Consider the following 18230-nt stretch of genomic DNA (forward strand, 5'->3'; position numbering starts at 1 on the left):
CATCCCCATCCCCATCCCCATCCCCATCCCCATCCCCATCCCCATCCCCATCCCCATCCCATCCCATCCCCATCCCATCCCCATCCCCATCCCCATCCCCATCCCATCCCATCCCATCCCATCCCATCCCCATCCCCATCCCCATCCCCATCCCCATCCCCATCCCATCCCTATCCCCATCCCATCCCCATCCCCATCCCATCCCATCCCCATCCCCATCCCCATCCCATCCCCATCCCCATCCCCATCCCTGTCCCTGTCCCCTTGTGGGACGGTGACCCCGGGGCTCCCGGCGGCGTCTCGGCAGGAGCTGTGTAAGGAGATGGAGTCCAAGCAGGAGGCGTACAGCGGTGTGCGGGAGCGGCTGCAGCGGCTGCTGTCCTCCTGCCGCGCCGGCCGGCCCTGCAGCACCGAGCACAGCCTCCGCATCCTGGAGCAGAAGTGGGAGAGCGTGCATGCCGAGGCGCAGGAGCGGAAGGTGCGCGGGGCGGGGGGCACGCTGCCCGCCCGGGGGTGCCGACCTGCCCCAGCACCGGGGGCTGCGGGTGCCCATCCCCCGTCAGCGCCTCCCCCCCGCCCGCAGGAGCGCCTGGCCGAGGGGCTGACGGTCACCACCGAGTTTCACGGCACCGTGCAGGAGCTGCTGCGCTGGGTGGCTCACGCCGAGGAGCTCCTGGGCTCCCCCGCGCCCCCCAGCTTCGTCCTGGACACCGTCACCGTGCAGATCCAGGAGCACAAGGCAAGCGCGGGCTGAGCCGGCGGCCGATGCCGTCCCGCCTGCCCCCACCCCCATGTGTGCCCCCGCGCCAGCCGGCAGCACGCCCCGATGCCGGGGCCGGTTCCGTGGGGATGGGGTCTGCCCGGAGGGGTCCCGCACAGTGGTGGAAATCTCCCCATGGCCGCCAGTGGGACGTCTCTCCCTGCGGCGGCGGAGCGAGCCGGCTCTGCCCCCCGTCCCGGCGCGGGCTGCGCTCCCAGGCTCCGCGCCTGCCGCGTGTCTACCCGCGTGCCCCACAGCCACCTCCGCTCTGCGCAGGCCCTGCTGAAGGAGGCGAACGCCCACGGGGAGAAGCTCGGCGGCCTGGAGGCCATCGCGTCCCGCCTGAAGGACTTCAGCAGGAAGCAGGATGGGGCCGTCATCCAGAACCTGGTGCTGACGGCGCGGGAGCGGCTGGGCAAGGTGCTGCAGCGGGCGGCGGAGCGAGGGGCGGCGCTGGAGGAGGCACGCAAGCGCACCAAGCAGGTATCTGGCCACCGTGCCAGGAGACGTGGGTGCTGTGGGGGGCTGCACTGGTGCGGGGGCCATGTGGCTCTGGCACGGGGTCTGTGCCGTGCTGGCCCACGGTTTGCACCGCAGCGGTGCACAGGCCATGCAGCGCTGTTGCGTGGCTGCTGTGGCTCACGGTCTGGGATGGTGGTCACTGCTTTGCACACGAGGACCACCCCCCACCCTGCCCTCCCCTCCCTTCCAGTTCAGCGAGTCCCGGCGGCTGCTCCTGGACTGGATGGATGAGGTGGAGCAGAGCCTGGAGATGCCGCAGGACACCGCCACGAGCCAGGAGGAGATCAAGTGCCAGCTGGCTGAGCACAAGGTGGGGGGCCGGCCCCGCTCCCGGCCCCACAGAGATGGGGGGCGGCTGCCTGGCCATGGGCAGGGGGCAGCAGAGCCAGGGGGCAGCAGGGGAGGGGGCTCCCCAGCGGGACAGCAGGACGCCCGTGCGCCCGGCGCTGCAGCAGTGGAACGTCCATCCGGGGGTGTCCCTGCAGAGGGGGGACCCCCCGGCCGAGGGGCATCGACACCCCGAGCTGGAGTCCCCCCGCAGCCCGCCCGCCCTGGGGACAGCGCCCGTGTCCGGGGGTCCGGGTGGGCTCAGCCCCTCTGCCCACAGGCGTTCCAGAAGGTGCTGCGCTCGAAGCGGCCGGTGTACGAGGCCACGCTGCGCAGCGGGCGGGCGCTGCGGGAGAGGGCTCGGCTGCCCGAGGACCTGCAGCCGCTGGAGGAGCTGCTGGGGGAGCTGAAGGAGCGCTGGGACGCGCTGTGCAGCCGGGCTGTGGAGCGGTGAGGGGGGGACAGGGTGGGGGGCGCGGGGTGATATGGGATTGTGTGGGGTGTGATGGGATGGGATGGGGATGGGAATGGGATGGGGACGGGGATGGGATGGGATGGGATGGGAAGGGAGGGGAGGGGAGGGGAGGGGAGGGGAGGGGAGGGGAGGGGAGGGGAGGGGATGGGAATGGCGATGGGGATGGGGATGGGAGGGGAGGGGAGGGGATGGGGATGGGGATGGGGATGGGGATGGGATGGGGATGGAGATGGGGATGGGATGGGGACGGGGACGGGGATGGGATTGGGATGGGGATGGGGATGGGGATGGGATGGGGATGGGGATGGGGATGGGATGGGGATGGGATGGGGATGGGATGGGATGGCGATGGGGATGGGGATGGGATGGGATGGGGATGGGATGGGGATGGGGATGGGATGGGATGGGATGGGGATGGGATGGGATGGGGATGGGATGGGGATGGGATGGGATGGGGATGGGGATGGGGATGGGGATGGGATGGGATGGGATGGGATGGGATGGGATGGGATGGGATGGGATGGGGATGGGGATGGGATGGGATGGGATGCCCTCTGCTTGCCATGGAGGTCCCAGGCGGGGGGCATGGCATTGCCCTTCTTCCCTGGGCATCCTTCGGGACACCCTGCCCAGGCTCCGTGGGGCTCTGCCCCCCGGGGGTGCAGCCAGGGTCCGTCCCCAGCCACCGGCAAGCCCAGGCACTCGGAGCCGTGCTGCCGGGCTCCCGTGGGGCGGCCGTTCCGTGCCCCACAGGGCTGAGCCCCGGCCCCCGGGCGCTGCTGGCATTGCCTGCGCCCCTCCTCGCAGGCAGCACAAGCTGGAGGAGAACCTGCTCTTCTCGGGCAAGTTCACGGACGCGCTTCAGGCCCTCATGGACTGGCTGTACCGGGCTGAGCCGCAGCTCAGCGAGGACGTGCCCGTCGGAGGGGACCGCGACCTGGTCGGTGACCTCATGGACAAGCACAAGGTGGGTGTCTGCAGCCGTGCGGGGAGGTCCCTGCGGACCCCCGGGCCCTGCACCAGCGCTGCCCACCCTCCGACCCGGGGCAGGACGGCAGTGGGGCGCAGGACGGGCTTTGCCCACCGGTGCAGCCCCCGCTTTGCTCCCGGTCCTCGGGGCAGTGCCAGGGCGCCCCACGTACCCCGCTGCTGCACGGGGGCTTGGGGCACATGGGGGCCGGGCAGGGTGCTGGGACCCCCCGGCATCACCCGCCCCCTCCCCAGGTCTTCCAGAAGGAGCTGGGCAAGCGCGCCAGCTGCATCAAGATGCTGAAGCGCTCCGTGCGGGACCTGACCCGCGGCAGCAGCAGCGTCGACTCCCAGTGGCTGCAGAAGCAGATGGAGGAGCTGAGCGCCCGCTGGGACCTGGTCTGCAAACTCTCCGTCTCCAAGCAGGCCCGGCTGGAGGCTGCGCTCCGGCAGGTGGGACCCGGGGCGCGGGGGGTGCTGGGGGGCAGCGGCCATCCCAGGGCATCCCCGGGCAGAAAGGTCAGGGTCTGCCGCCGGCGCGTCCCCGTGGGAAGGCTCTGCAGGCGCGTGGGGTGCCCGGGGCTGCGTGGGGCCGTGCCGCGGGGCGCTGTGTGGGGTTGTGCCGGCGCTGCGTGTGGCCACGTGCCACACGGGCTGCTGCGTGGGGCGGCCGGACGGCGGGTGGCCGTGTCGCAAGGTGCCGTGGCCGGTTGCCAGGCTGGGTGCTGCGGGCACCGGGTGTAGGTGTGCCCACGTGCAGCGTGCCCGGGGCTGCGGCGGGGACGACGGCTGCGTGTTGCAGGGCGCCGCTCGATGGGGAGGTAGTGATGGGGCTCAGGTGCCATGCCGGGGCAGGGAGCGTCCTCTCTGCCCTGCCGTGGGGCTTCAGCTGGGCCGGCGGCAGCTCTCCCGCGGGCTCCCGGCGCTGCACCGCGCTCGCCTGGCCCCGGGCAGGAGCGGCAGCTGCGGGGCTCGGGGTCTGGCCGGGACGCGGGGCCGTGGCGCTGAGCGGGTCCCCGGCTGTCCGCGGCAGGCGGAGGAGTTCCACACCCTGGTGCATTCCTTCCTGGGTCGCCTCTCCGAGTCGGAGAAAACCCTCAAGTACGGTGTCTTCCCCGAGGAGGAGTTGGCCGTGCAGGAGTGCCAGAACCAGCTGCAGGTCAGTGCCTGTCCCCACCAGTCTCCACCAGTCCCCACCAGTCCCCACCTCCAGGGTGGCTCCATTCTTGCCCCGGGACGTCCCGTTGCCAGGGTCAACCGGCCCCAGCTGACCCTGCCGGGGTGTGGGGTGCACCACAGCGAGACGTGGGTCCCGTCACACCAAGACACGGGGTTTGGGCCCCGGGCACCCTGAGCCGTGGAGATTCGGGGTCCCAAGCGCCCCACGCGAAGTCGGCCGTGCTCACTCCACCCAGCGTCCTTCCCCCTCCCGCGCAGCCGGCCGGGTGCAGGCTGCTCCCTGCGGCGCTGGGGTGCACCGTGGGGTGCGGGGGTCTGCCCGCCGGCAGTACCACGGTCCGTGCGCTCCCCCAGGAGCTGATGAAGTCCCTGCAGTGCCAGCAGCTGGAGCTGGAGTGCATCACCTCGCTGGGGGAGGAGATCCTCTCCACCTGCCACCCCGACTCCATCATCACCATCAAGTCCTGGGTCACGGTCGTCAAGAGCCGCTTCCAGGAGGTGAGTCGGGCACCGCTTCTCCATCCCTCCCCGGACACAGGGCAGGTCCGCGCCTGCGCCCGCACCTGGGGCAAGCGTGGTCCCGCACCTTTCCCAGCATCCGTGCCCCTTCGGCACAGCACTCCTGACCGGGAGTTGGGGGTGCTCAGCCCCGTCCCCGGCCGACACCGACGGTCCGGTCTTGCCCCGGCTCGGCTGCCCCTGCGCAGACCTGACCCTCCGTGAGCCATTGGGACGCACCGCCCTGGCCGGCCCTGCCCGTCCCCTCGCTCCCACCCCTGCTCCCCGTCCTGGGGCCATGCAGGGGGTCACCCGCGGCCTCTCCGGTGCCACCGTGCCGGCGGCGGCTCATTCCACGCACCAGAGATGGCAGATGCCGTGCAGCCCGGGCAGGGACTCCCCGGGGAGCGGTGGCGCGGGGATCCCCATGCCAGACCCCGCTCCTGCCACGGCTCGGCAGCTCCCCGGCACGGCGGCTTCCCGGCTCTCCCTGAACGGGTCTGACGGGTTGGGCCGATCCCTCGCCCTCCTCTGCGCAAAGCCCTTAGCGAGCAGAGAGCTGCCGTATCTGATCTGGACCTGCTCCGGGGTCCTGCCGCCCTGGGGGCTGCCCTCCACGCCCTGCTCGTGGCACAGCCCTGCCGCCAGGGCAGCCGGCACGTCCGCGGCGGTGCAGACCGGACTACCAGCATGTTCGGCCGCTGCTCGCAGGGACGCACTGAGGACCAGTGCTCAAAGCGCCAGCGGCAGCACCCGGGAGCTGCAAAGGCCCCTCGGCCGCCCAGCGGGAACTCGGTCCTGCCCCGTGGTCACGGGTGGGCCATGGAGCCCCCACGTCCCTGCCCCATAGCCACGACGGCTGCCGGCTGGGGCTCCATGTGCCTGCCGCGTGGCCGGGGTGGGCCGCGGCTCCCCGTCCAGAGACTCGCTGCCCCCCGAAGCGATGTCCCTGCGGTGCCTGGTGGGGATGCAGACGCCGGGGTCCGCGGCCGTGCCCGTGCGCCCCGCCAGCCCCCATGGCCCATCTCCGCGGCGGTGCCCGCAGGTGCTGAGCTGGGCCCAGCAGCAGGGCGAGCGACTGCAGGCGCAGCGGGCCAGCCTGGCCGCCGAGCGGGAGGAGATGGCGCAGCTCATCGACTGGATCACGGCCGCCGAGGAGGCGCTGAGCCTGCGGGACCAGGAGCCGCTGCCGGAGGAGGCCGAGCAGCTGGAGGAGCTCAACGCCCAGCACACGGTGAGGGACCCGGCGCACAGCTCCCCGGCTGTGCCGGAGGGGCTCGCCGGGCACAGGCATGGGCACGGGGACCTGCCAGCGCGGCTGGCAGGCGCTCAGCCCCGGCGCTCTGCGTTAGGTGTTCATGGAGGAGCTGAACCGCAAGCAGCCCGACGTGGAGAAGGTCACCAAGAGCTGCAAGCGGAAGCTGGCCGCGGAGCTGGGCCCGCCAGCCGCCCGCCGGCTGGCCACACGTAAGGGCCCCCGTTGCCCCCCACGCCGCACCGTGCCGCGCCGTGCCCCGGGAACCCCGGCCATGCCCTCACTGCCTGTCTCCGCTGGCCGCAGGGCGCCGCAGCACCGGAAAGGCGCAGGGCGCACCGGCAGTGCCGCTTGGGGGGCTGGAGCCCCAGACGCCCCTCATGGCCCAGCTCCTGCACCGCTGGCAGCAGCTCTGGCTTCTGGCCCTGGACCGGCAGTACCGGCTGGAGACGGCCATGCAGCGCCTGCGAGAGGTAGGGGCAGCCATGCCGGCGGAGCCCCTGGCCCGTCGTTGGTGGCGGATGGGGACGGTCCCCAGGGTCGGGGGGATGGAGCGGGTGCCAGACCCCGTCCCCGCAGCCGGGGGCCCCCGGGCGGCCAAGAGGCAGCTGCAGGAGCCCGTGGCTCCCCTTGCGACCCGGGGGTCCCAGGCAGAGAGCCCTTTGCCGGCCTCAGCAGGGTCAGGGGATGCCATGGGGGGGTTTGGCGGGGCCTTTCCTGCCGGCGCCTTAACTCCCCTCTGTGCCTCTCCGAGCTGGAGGAGTTTGCTCACTTTGACTTCGGGGTCTGGAGAAAGCGGTACATGCAGTGGATCAGCCAAATGAAGTCCCGTGTGCTGGATGTTTTCCGAGGCATCGACAGGGACCAGGACGGGCGCATCAGCCAGCGAGAGTTCATCGAGAGCGTCCTCTCCTCCAGTGAGTGCCCCGGCGCTGGGCCGGGGGCTTTTTACCCCCCTCGAGAGCCGGGGAAAGGGCATCATGGGGAGATGTGGGGCAGCGCTGGCAGAGATGGGGAGGGAGAGGGTCTGCCAGCCCTCGGAGCGGGGCCGGGGTTTGGTGCCGGCACCGGCTGGCCTTGGCACAGTGCGCGGTGGGTTGAGGGTCCCCTTCCCTCCCCAGAGTTCCCCACCAACGTCTTGGAGATGAACGCCGTGGCGAGCATCTTCGACATGAATGGCGACGGCTTCATCGACTACTACGAGTTCGTCAGCGCCCTGCACCCCAACCGGGACCCGCTGCGCCGCACCGCCGACGCCGACCAGATCCAGGACGAGGTACGGTACGGTGTGGGGGCCGCGGCGGCTGGGGCTGGGCAGGGTGGGGGTCCCCGCCGTGGGTCTGAGCCGAGTGTGCCATCCCCAGGTGAACAGGCAAGTGGCCCAGTGCAACTGTGCCAAGCGCTTCCAGGTGGAGCAGATCAGCGCCAACAGGTACCGGGTAAGTACCGACCGGTGACACCACCGCCACCTCCTGCCCTGCCACCGTGGCCAGCAGCCCCCGTTCCCCAGCCGGGGCTGCCGGGCTTGCTCCAACACCCGTGCACAGCCCACACTGTGTGGGGGTCCCGCAGCCCCCCGTGCGCCGTGGCTCCCTGCCCCGGAGCCCTGGCAGCAGCAGGGAGAGGACACGTCCCCATGTCCCGTGGAGCCCCTGGTCCCCGGTGCTGCTGTGGCACGGCAGGGAGGGCAGTGCTGGCGGGGACGGGGGCGCCACAGGGGACCCGCTGACCCGGTGATGGGCAGATCTGGGTGCCGGTACGTCCCCTGGCACCCCCTCCCCATCCCCCAGGGCTGCCGAAACCCCCCGGCCCCTGACGTCCCCATCCCCTGCAGTTCGGGGAGTCCCAGCAGCTGCGGATGGTGCGGATCCTGCGCAGCACCCTCATGGTGCGGGTCGGCGGGGGCTGGATCGCGCTGGACGAGTTCCTGGTGAAGAACGACCCCTGCCGAGGTGGGTACGGGTGTCCCACACCGGGTGCCAGGCGCGGGGCGCCCGCAGCTCTGCGGCCAGGGGGGTCTGCGCCGGCTGAGCCCAGGAGAGCGCTGGCATCCGTGTGGTGGCCGTCCCTGCGCCCGGCTGCGGTGCCTGCGGCACCCAACAGTGCCCACATGGGACGCAGCCCACCGGGCTCCCTGGGCTGCGGGACCCCCAGCGCCAGCCCCGCTCACCCCCTCCACCATCCCCAGTAAAGGGAAGGACCAACCTGAAGATCAATGAGAAGTACCTGTCCCCAGACGCCTTCGGGGCCGCCGCGGCCAAGTGTGCGGGGAACCAGTCGGCCCCCTCCTCCAAAGTGCTGTCCCCCAGTCGCTCCAACTCCAGCCTCAGCCTCTACAGCAGCGCCTCGGCCCCCAGCAGCCCCCTGGCCAGGAAGGTAAGGGTTTGGGGGGGCTCCCCCAGAAGTCACGACCCCCCCAGCCCAACGGCCGGGGGTGCTGACCCTCTCCCTCCCCAGTCGGTGCTGCGGAGGACGCGCTCCGGAGACCGGTGCCCCCGTTCCCGCGCCTCCCTGCTGCCCGACGGAGCGGAGCTGCAGTTCAGCGCGGCCGAGGAGAGCCTGGCCATGGCACCCCCAGGTGAGGGGGTTCCCCTGCTGCAGGCTGCACCCTGCCTGCCCCGGGGGGCCGGGGGGTTCCAGCGGGGCTGGGGAAGCACTGGGGAGCCGGTGGGGCAGTGTGGGGCAGGGCAGTGGGGCTGTCCTCTGTCCCGGTAGCACCGGTGCAGGAGGGCATGCTGTGCTAGCCCCTCCGTGTCCCCGCAGAGCCGCGCGAAGGGTCCCCCCCGGAGCGCTGCAGCCCCTGCCGCTGAGCCCCCCCAGCCGCCCGCCCTGCGCCCAGCACCCTCGGCCGGCCCCACTCAGGACTCTCCTCCCCGAGGATGGAGGATGGCGAAGCCGCCGCCGTGCGCCCCACGGGTCTCCGGCACGGCGCTGCGGCCCCCGGAGCGGGCGCCCACCTGCAAGGGCTGAGCTGTCTGTCCGTCACCGATCCCGCTGGGCCTGGACCCGGCGTATATGCAAGCTTCCCCCCCCCAGCACACACCAAACCGCCCCCGGGCTCGGGCTGGCGCGGCCCCCTGCCCCACAGCCCCACCGGGCAGCGCGTGGGGGGCCGAGCCCCGATGCAGGCTGCCGGGAGCACCCCGCAGCCATAGGGTCATCCGTGGCTGCGGCTGCCCAGACACCCCCATGCTGGGCTCTGCCCTTCTCGCCCAGCCTCCCGCGCCGTCGGGGTGGCTGCCGGTGTCCCCCCGGGCATTCGGCATTGCTGGCGGGGTCCCCAGCCGCCTGCGCCCCAGTGGGAGGTGGCCGGGCTCAGTAGCCGGGCACCGGGGCTCCTCGCCGTACGCAGAGCCCCGTTTCTGGTGCTAACCCTCACCCCTGGGACCTTCGGTGTGTGCGCGCGCGCGGCGACCCGGCTGCAGCTGCCCCCCTGCCCCGGCAGGGCTGGGGCTGCCACGGGCCAGGGGTCCCTCGCGTCCCGTGCCCCCGTCCCGCCTGCGGCGCCCACGGCGGCGGGACCCCTGCCCTGCCGACGCATGCTCACGTCGCCCCGCTAACCGGACAGCAGTAGAGCTGAATGTAACCCTGGCCAGGCACGGCCCTGCCAGCCACAATAAAAGTAGGTTTCTTTTTCTATGAGCAGCCGGGGCTTCTCTGTCCGTCTGTCGGTCCATGGCTGGGTGGTATGGGGGGCTGTAGCGCCACCAAAGGCGGTGCACACGCATCCCGGTGTGGTGGCATGGGTGTGCCTCCCACCCGCTGCCACCAGCAGAGACGCCCGGCGCCGGAGCCACGGCTGGCAAGCCCGGGGCATTGCAGCGGGTGCCAGCAGGCACCGCGCCACGTTACCTCCTTTCCGAGGAAGCATTGCTGGGATTCCTGCTGTGCCCCAGCGCCTCTGCCCGGGGCCGGGAGCCCACACCCACGGCGGGCAGCGCCGGGAGACGCTGCGTCCCCCGTCCCCATCTGCTGGCTGCCCTTCCGCCACTGCGCAGCCGTGAGGGCACCCAGGCGGTGCCAGGCCAGCGTGGTGCCCTGCAGCAGCGCATCTGCCCGCCCGGTCTCACGCCGGGGCGGTTGGGATGGGGCACGGCTGGTGGGATGGGGCATCTGGAGACACCGGCTGCGTCCCCGCTCCAGGAGGTGGGGACACCTCGTGTGCGGGGACTGTCCCCAGGGATGGCCGCAGCACAGCCCTTCCCTGGCAGCCCCCTGCAGTGGGGAAGTCCAAGATCCGCACGTAGCGGGGCTGCTCCATCCTCCTCTGACCCCACACCGGGGCTGGGGCTTCTCCTGGCTGCCTCCCGCCTTGTCCCGCTCCTGTTGGCCATTCCTGGGTGGGTTTCAGTTCCATTTCTGCACTGCTGTCATGGAATTATAGAGTCATAGAAGGGTTTGGGTTGAAGGGACCTTAAAGGCCATCGAGTCCCCCCCTGCCCTGGGCAGGGCCACCTCCCCCCAGCCCAGGTCGCTCCCAGCCCCGTCCAACCCGGCCTTGAACACCCCCAGGGATGGGGCAGCCACAGCTTCTCGGGGCACCCTGCGCCAGGGGCTCAGCGCCCGCACAGCCCACAAGTTCTTCCCCACATCTCCTCTCAGTCTCCCCTCTGACAGTGTGAAGCCATTACCCCTTGTCCTGTCCCAACGTGCCCTTGTGAAAAGTCCCTCTCCAGCCTTCTTGTCCCTTAAAACTGTCTCTGCGCTCCTTTTTTTTCTGAACAAACACTCCTGTGTCAGTCAGCAGCCAAAGGGGGGGGAGCAGGTCAGGAAACGCGCCAGGGAGCCTGTGCCAGCCCACGTCCCCCATCCACGCACGGAGGAGCCCTGCGAACCCCGCGTGCAGGTCGGGGCCCCGAGAGCGGTGCCGAGCCCCACCGCTCTCCGCAGAGCATCTGCCAGCGCGTCCTGGGATGGTCCATGCAGCGCTGCTGGGGCGGGCTGGGACCGCCGACACAAGTTGCGTTGCACATTCCTCTGCCTATGGAAATCTCATCCACCACTCCCAGCCAGGGGAACACACCCGGCACCACCGGCACCACCGGCCTGTGTCAGCCACAGCCAGAGCCCCAGGCAATGGCTCCGGCCCGGGAAGCGAAGCCAACAGGCGGGGGGTGGCCGGGATGCACACGCAAACTGTTTGCAAAATGTTTTCCCATCCACGCAAACACTGGTGATGCAGATTCACCGGGGCCGGGCCCGGCAATGGGGGTGATGTGATGGACAGAGACGCAGACCCAGAGCGCGTGGATGGGGATGGAGGGGCGAAGTGAGCCTGCAGCGTCCTCAGGGAGATGTGGTGGGAGCGGGGATGCCCCGGGAGAGCCCCCGTGGCCGGCAGCCCATGCCGGGGCTGGGAGAGGAGCAACATGCGGCGGCGAGCACCATGCTGTGCGGCACAAGCGGTTCCTGTGGCAGCGGGAGGGCAGGGATGGAGGCTTGGCCCCGGACGGGCACCATCACGGCCAAGCACCTGGACCCAAGCCCCCATAGCCGTGCCGTCTGGTGGAGCCGGGTCGTGTGGGGCTCTGCTCACCCGGCGGAGCATCCCTCCTGTCGGCGGGTGCCCTACGGATCCAACTGGCCCCCGGCGCAGGGAGCGGGAGGCGGGTGCCGCCCTGTTGCCCAACCGCCCCAGCACTTGCCCCGGCTGTGGGAACCCCGGGCGTGACGGGCCCACCCTGCGCCCCCACAGCCGCCCCAGCACCGGGCTGGAGCCGCGCGCTGGCGGCAGTCACTTCATCCCACCCGGCACAGCCGGGACACGCCGAATGGCAAATGGCCGTGCCACAGGCCTAGGGGCTGGCAAAGGGGAGCACACTGGACATCCCCCCCAGACACCCCCTGTCCCCAGAGAGGGGTGTGAACCCCGGGGGTTCCAGCGGCCGCCCGTGCTGGCGCAGCTCCTCCAGCCTGCCCCGCTCTCCTCCTAGCTTTCCTGTGCCCGCTCCAAGGTGTCCCCCGGCCACTCGGGGTCCCACCGGCGGGCATGGGGCTCTCCTGCCTGCGCTTCGCACCCGCATCCCCGCGCAGCCCTTGCCCAGTGCCCGGGGCACAGAGCGAGACCCCCAGACCGCAGCCCCCCCAGTCCTGATCTGTGCAAAGCCACCGACAGCCACGGGGTCACCGGGCACAGCCCTGGGGCTGGAGGCAATGGCACGGCGGGAACGGCAGCTGGTGGGGCCGGAGGCTTTGGTGCCGCACGGGTCGGTGTTGCCATACCCGTTGTACTCTTGGGCTGGGGCCAGCGCGGGTACAAGCACACGCGTGTGTGCGTGCGGAGCCCCTTGCACGGCAGACGCGTGTGCACAGCCGTGCTTGTGCATGAGCACCTGTTTTCCTCTGCGCCAGAGCGCGTGTGGGCGCAGGTATCGGGCGGCGAAGCCCCAGCAGGCACCTCCCGGCGCTGAGCTCAGTGTCTGGCCCGAGCCCTGGCGCAGTTTGTCCCAGCCGGAGACGGGCCGCGCTGCCACACCGCCTTGCCCCTTCCTCGGCACGTGCCCGGAGGGACAGGGACTGCAGCGACTCATGCCTGAGCCGGCCCATCCTCCTCATGCTGCCACTGCCATCCCACCGGTGCCATCAGCAGTGCTCAGGGCCCCCTGGATCCCCCCAACCGCGGGGCTGGATGTCGGGGTGTCCGTGCACCTGGATTGCTGGTGTCTGGGGCAGACAGACACGGCACAAGGAGGACGTGCAGCCCGGTGATGCCGGGGGGGATGTGCTGGAGGCATCGGGCAGCGTGTCCCGGCGGGTGGCAGTGCAGTTTGCAATGGGGGGAGCGGCAGCCACTGGGTCCGGTGACGGCATTGCCGTTGCAGCACTCTGCTGGCTCAACCCAAGCCCCTGCCGTCCCGCGTGGGCACAGCGTCCCTCCCGCAGCCCCTGCCGGCAGGGCTGGCTCTGGCCGTGCCCCCTGTGTCCCCCGGCTCGGCCGGCCATCCCGACCCACCCACGGGGGGTGTCCCACCATAGGACCACTCCTGCAACACTGAGCGACTGCGTCCCGATGTCTGCCCCCCCCCGGGCTTTCCCCTTCCCCGCAGCAAATGGCTCTGCCACCCCTCTGGCTCAGCCGCTGGCGCAGCTGCGGTGTCACCAATGCGCCTGGGAGCCAGCAGCCACCTCCAGCCCAAACCGCGGCCGCCCACGGGCAGGGGAGAGGTGCCCAGGCCGGTCGCTCCGTGTCTTTGCAGGTAGCCGAGATGCTTTGGTTAAGCCGCATACGGTTAGTTCGGATGCATGCGCACGGATTGCAGCCACACATTAGCGCTAATTACCGTAACCAGACCCTTTCCTCTGCCTTTGGGCGGTGTGCCCAAGGAAGCAAAAGCAAAACAGCTTCAGCAGGAGTAGCAGCAGAACAACCCAGCACGGCCCAGTATGGCCCAGCACGGCCCAGCACAGCGCACCAGTTCCCGCGTGAGCAGCCACACTGCCCAGTGCAGGGGCTCGAGGTCCTCCTCCAGCCTCTCCCTGCAGCAAGGTGGGGAGAAGAAGCCACACGTGCTGGTCACCGGCCGGCCATGCCTGTGCCAGGCCCCGCTGCGGAGGCTGCAGGGGGGCACCACCGGCCCAGACCCCACCAGAGGGCCAGCGGGTCAGTGCGTCTGCAGCCCCGCCAGCGGGAAGCTCTGGGGTGACGGCACCACTCCAGCGTGCTGGTGCCAAGCCCTCTGTGGCGGCAGCGATCGCTCATCCCTGTTTGCCTTTGGCTTAAGGCTCCTCAGCACCTCCTGAGAGCAACACCCTCCGACAGTGCCTGCGCAGCCATCGGAAACCCACGCTGGTTCTGGGACACCACCTCCTCTCCATGTGCCACAGGGACAGGGCACGGGTACGGCAGCAGCCGCTGGCCCTGCCGGGGGGGACGCAGCCCCTGCCCCTCTCGCTGGCCCCACTGATGCTCACCCTGTTTGGACATCACCCTATGGGTCCGGGGCATCCTCCGGGCCGGCCCCCGTCTCGGCCAGACAGCCCGGGCTGCTCTGGGGTGACACAGTCCCGAGGGTCCGTCTGCCCTCCCAGGACCACCGGCACGGTGCTGCCGAACCGCAGCGGGCACAGAGGGGGATCCTGCCGGGGTGTTCGGCCGTGCCATCCCTACAGGACTGCCCCTCCACACGGGGTGTGCCGCCACTGCCAGGGTTTGCCGCACCAGCAGCGGGCGCCAGGGCTGCATGCCCACTGGACCACGCCGTGCCACGCCGCAGGCTCGCCCGGCCGGCCCCGTGCCTGGATACCGGCAGCTCTCCAGACAACACACTCCCACGCACCGTAAACATGTTGCCCAAGTGCTGCGCATCCCTTCCTCAGCATGACGCCCGTGGGGCCGGCGTTGGCAGGGGGCTACGGCGTGACCTCCCCCAGCCCCAAAGGGTCCCTGCCCCGTGTGCTGTGCCCACTGCTCTCTCAGGGGCCACTGAGCACCCACGGCAGCAGGGAGAAGATTTGGGGTGCTCGGGGTGGAGTGGGGAGTCAGGCACAGGGTCCGGGGAGAGGGCGTGGGGCTGGTGACGGAGGCAGGGCAGGGGTGTTTTTTGGGTGACTCAGGTGGTAACGGGGTGGCTTGGGCACGTTTTGGGCGATTCAGGCTCTACCTGCGCATCCAGGGATGTGGGTATGGTTGGGGTGAGCGGGGAAGGGTCCTCCTCCCCACCCCCGCTGCCCTGGTGGCAGGGTCGGACCTGCGGCTACCAGCCCAGGTCGGCTGGCCCCGCAGCCGCTGCCCGGCGTCTGGCCAGACGGACATGGTGGGAGACGGACACGCATGGGTTTGGGTGGTGAGGGGTGCAGGGGCTGTGGTGGGCGAGGAGCTGCCACCGGGACGGGGTGCCGGGGCTGTGCTGGGGCAGGGGCTGGTGATGGGGGCAATGGGGAGAAGGAGGAGAGGCGGCTGGCACAGGAGCAGCGTGGGCACGTCGGCCCCGTGGGGGTCTCGGCCCCTCTTTCTCTCGCCGCCTTTGCGGAGGGCGCTGCCGGAGCAAACGGCTGCTTGCTGGAACAGGAACACTTGCCCACAGCTGCGGAACCTTTGGGACCGGTGAACCCCTCGCCCTGCTGCCAGCACTGCCGGCACGGCACAGGGAGGGCGGCCACGGGGAACTGTTAGGGTTTGAGGAATCCATAACAATTTATTGCCATTTAGACAATTATTCTATCACCCGATGACCCCTCCCCACCCGGGAAGGGGAATCAGGAAAAAACAAGGAAACCTAGGGGTTGAAATAAAATACATTTAATAGAATAAAGCTAGATCATTAACATTAACAGCACTAAAGTACCAATATTGGTCCCGATACCAATATAAAATACAGAGAGATTATCCTCAGCCCATTCTGCCCACAGAAACCGTGCGCTCCCAGCAGTGACAGCAAATGTCAGACACTGCAAGCACTGCGGATTTAGGACGAAGGGAAGTGCTCAGGGCTCCGGCACCGGGGCAGGGAGTTCTCAGGATGGCAGCTGTCACAGGAGAGAGAGAACTTCACAGCAAACTTGCTAATTTATATGGAATGTGCCACTGATGGTATGAACTAACCCTGTTGGCAGCTTGGGTCAAGTGCCCGGGTCTCGCTCCTCCTCGTCCCCGCACCTGGAGAGCTCAAAAACACCGAGACCTTGAAACCCGCACAGCATAGCTGGTCGTAAAGTGAATATTTTCACCATTCCAGACACTGGAGTCTTCTAAAAGTGTGGTTTTCCAAGGCTTTAGGAGAGAAATCAGTCCCGTGTCGCTCAGCCCAGGACAGGGCTGCAGGGGCCGGTGTGGCCGGATCCCCCTTGGGGGGCCGCCCGGCGGGGGCCGCGGGGAGGGCCGGCCCGCCTGTCTCTGGCAGGGCTGGGCCGGTGTGTCATCCCTGGGGCGGGGAAGGGCGAAGGGTTTAAACACGCTGCGGTCGCAGGCAGGGAGCAGCGGCGAAGCAGCGGGACTGCGGGCACCTGCCGGGCGAGCCCATCCGGCCACCACTGCGGGCAGGTAGGCGATGTCCAGCGGAGATGGCCCTGGCTGGGCTGGGCATCGCGGGGCCATGCCGGGGGGCCGTGGCGAACCGTGGCGCTTGCCGCAGGTGGCGGGTATGCGAGGAATGCGGCATTGTCTGCGCCCACTGCTCTGGCTGGGCGGCCGCCAGGTGCCGGGGTGGGACAGAGGGCGTAGGGCAACAACCGCATAGTGCCGCATTCCGCCAGCACCGCTGGCCCTCCTGGCCGAGCATGGCGGGAGGATGCTGGTCCCTGACCGTGGCGTGGCCCGGGATGGGGACAGGAGGCGATGGCCACCCGGGCAGGACGGCTCCCAGGGAAAAGCCTGTGCTGCCTTGGGGCTGTGCCGGGCACGGTGGGGCTTGGCGGGGCAGTGGGTGCCGAGGAAGGGGCAGGGCACGTGGGGGACTGGCAGCACCATCCAACAGTGCCCGGTGAGGTGGGTGCAGGGGGAATCCCCCTGCGGGCAGGGAGCGACCCCATCCCACAGTGGCGGCAGAGGAGCAGCGCCTTTCCCCGCACCTAACGGGGCCGGCGAACGGGCAGGAGCCCATCCGCCAGCGGCCATTGGTGGGAACCAGGCACCATGTCCTCTGCTCGGTGGCAACCGGCCATGCAGCACTGCCCAGGAAGGAGCCCTGGGCTGCCCCCAGCCTTCCTCAGAGCGAGGGCCCCCAAAGTGCCCTGGTTACCCTCCCTGTCCCTGTCGCCCTTCCATCACTGCCCCGGGCAGCTTCTCCATGGCTCTCCCCACCCCTGAAACACCCCCGACCTCAGCCTGTCCCACCAGAGACCCCCCCCGCCGGCCTCCCACAGCCCCACCAGCCCCTTCCCCAGCAGACGACTCCTCCGCCACCCTCTCCCTGAAACCATGATCCCCACTCTGCCGGTAGAACCTGTCTCTTCTCCCCGTCCCTCCCCATGGCCCCCGGCGGCCTCTCCCTCCCCAGCCGGCACCGGCCCGTTGGTGCACCCTGCGGCTGCCGAGGTGCGGGGTGGTCCTGTGGGACGCAGGGCCGGTGTAGCTGCACCGCTCCTCGTGTGCGCTGGTGCACTGGGTGGAGGTGGAAGAGCTCCTGCAGTGACTCATGCGGGCAGGGAGGTGTGTGCAGCGCTCACGGTGCCGGTGGATGTGAAGGGGCCGTGCGCGCAGCACCGTCCAGAGTCGGGGCTGATGCCAGTGCCAGCATGTTTCCTGATGCAGCCAGCCGCGAAAGGTGCGGCGCAGCCGTCACCGCTGCCAGGGAGAGCTGCCCGCATCGGGGAGAGACTGTGGCCCCGGGGAGGGCTGCAGGTGCCAACACCTGAACCTCTGCCAGGAATCTCCCCGGCGTCGTAGGCTGAGCCGGTTACTAAAAGTTTCCATGGGGCTGACGCCTTCTGACTCAAGGGAAAAGGAAAAAGTCCTTTCCCTGCCCGCGTGCCCGCTGCCTCCGGCCCGGCCCGTGGAGAGCAGGGGGCTTCACCGCAACCCAGCCCTGGTGGGAATCGGGGTTTCAAGCTGTGTTACGGATGGCAGCGCCCAAATCTCCTCCGCACTCCAGTGCCGGTGGCCAGCTCGGGTCTGGGACATACCAGGATCTACCCGGGGGGTCTCTGGGTACCGCAGCCACACCGGCACTGCCCACCCCTGTGCCATGGCATGGCTGGGCTGAGCCCACCTCCTTCCCAGCGCAGCACAGCCTGCGCCATCTCACCCGGCATCGCTGTGCGGGGAAAGGGCTGCGGCACCGGGAGCAGCTTTCAAGGCGGGAAAGCGGGGTGGGCAGAGCCGGTGGGGCGGTGCTGCCGGCCCCGCCGTGCCTTGTGCCTGTGCGTCCCCTCACCCAGCGTGGCCCAGGACGGCCCGTCCCGGGGGCAGGAACCGCAGTGCCCGTGGCCGTCCCACCCGCCGTCTCCACCTCTTGGCACCAGCACCAGCTGCAATCCTGAACCTGCAAACACAAACAGCATTGCCCGGGCAGATCCAAGCCCGCACAGCCGCGCTCGCGCTGACATCACCGGGCAGACCGAGCTGGCGGTTGTTGGGACCTTTCCCCCAGGACGGGCGGCGAGCCTGGAGCACGGCGGGGACAGAGGAGCCCTTGCGAGAAGGTGCTGGCTGGGCCCGGGGGGCACGAGACAAGCTGGAGCGGGCAGGCATGGCACTGACCCTGCTGGAGACGCTGGTCGCGCGGTGAGCAGGGGCCTGGGCACGGTGCCTGCCAGCAGTGGCACGCTGCTCTGCTTGCCCCGGTGTGTTTGCACTGGTGGTGCAGGGC

General features: G+C 70.1%; 1 protein-coding gene across 1 annotated transcript; it reads left to right on the plus strand.

Annotated features, from left to right (window-relative positions):
* Positions 1 to 6438: 6438 nt before the first annotated feature.
* On the plus strand, positions 6439 to 9175 carry LOC309669013 (microtubule-actin cross-linking factor 1, isoforms 6/7-like). Its single transcript, XM_082479584.1, has 8 exons — positions 6439 to 6458; positions 6740 to 6902; positions 7107 to 7261; positions 7350 to 7424; positions 7820 to 7937; positions 8174 to 8361; positions 8443 to 8563; positions 8749 to 9175. The coding sequence occupies exons 1-8, from the start codon at positions 6441 to 6443 to the stop codon at positions 8793 to 8795; spliced, it is 885 nt and encodes a 294-aa protein (XP_082335710.1). The 5' UTR covers positions 6439 to 6440; the 3' UTR covers positions 8796 to 9175.
* Positions 9176 to 18230: the final 9055 nt, after the last annotated feature.

Source organism: Vanellus vanellus (genome assembly GCF_965231255.1).
Source record: "Vanellus vanellus genome assembly, chromosome: 2".
In the NCBI taxonomy this organism is placed as follows: Eukaryota; Metazoa; Chordata; class Aves; order Charadriiformes; family Charadriidae; genus Vanellus; species Vanellus vanellus.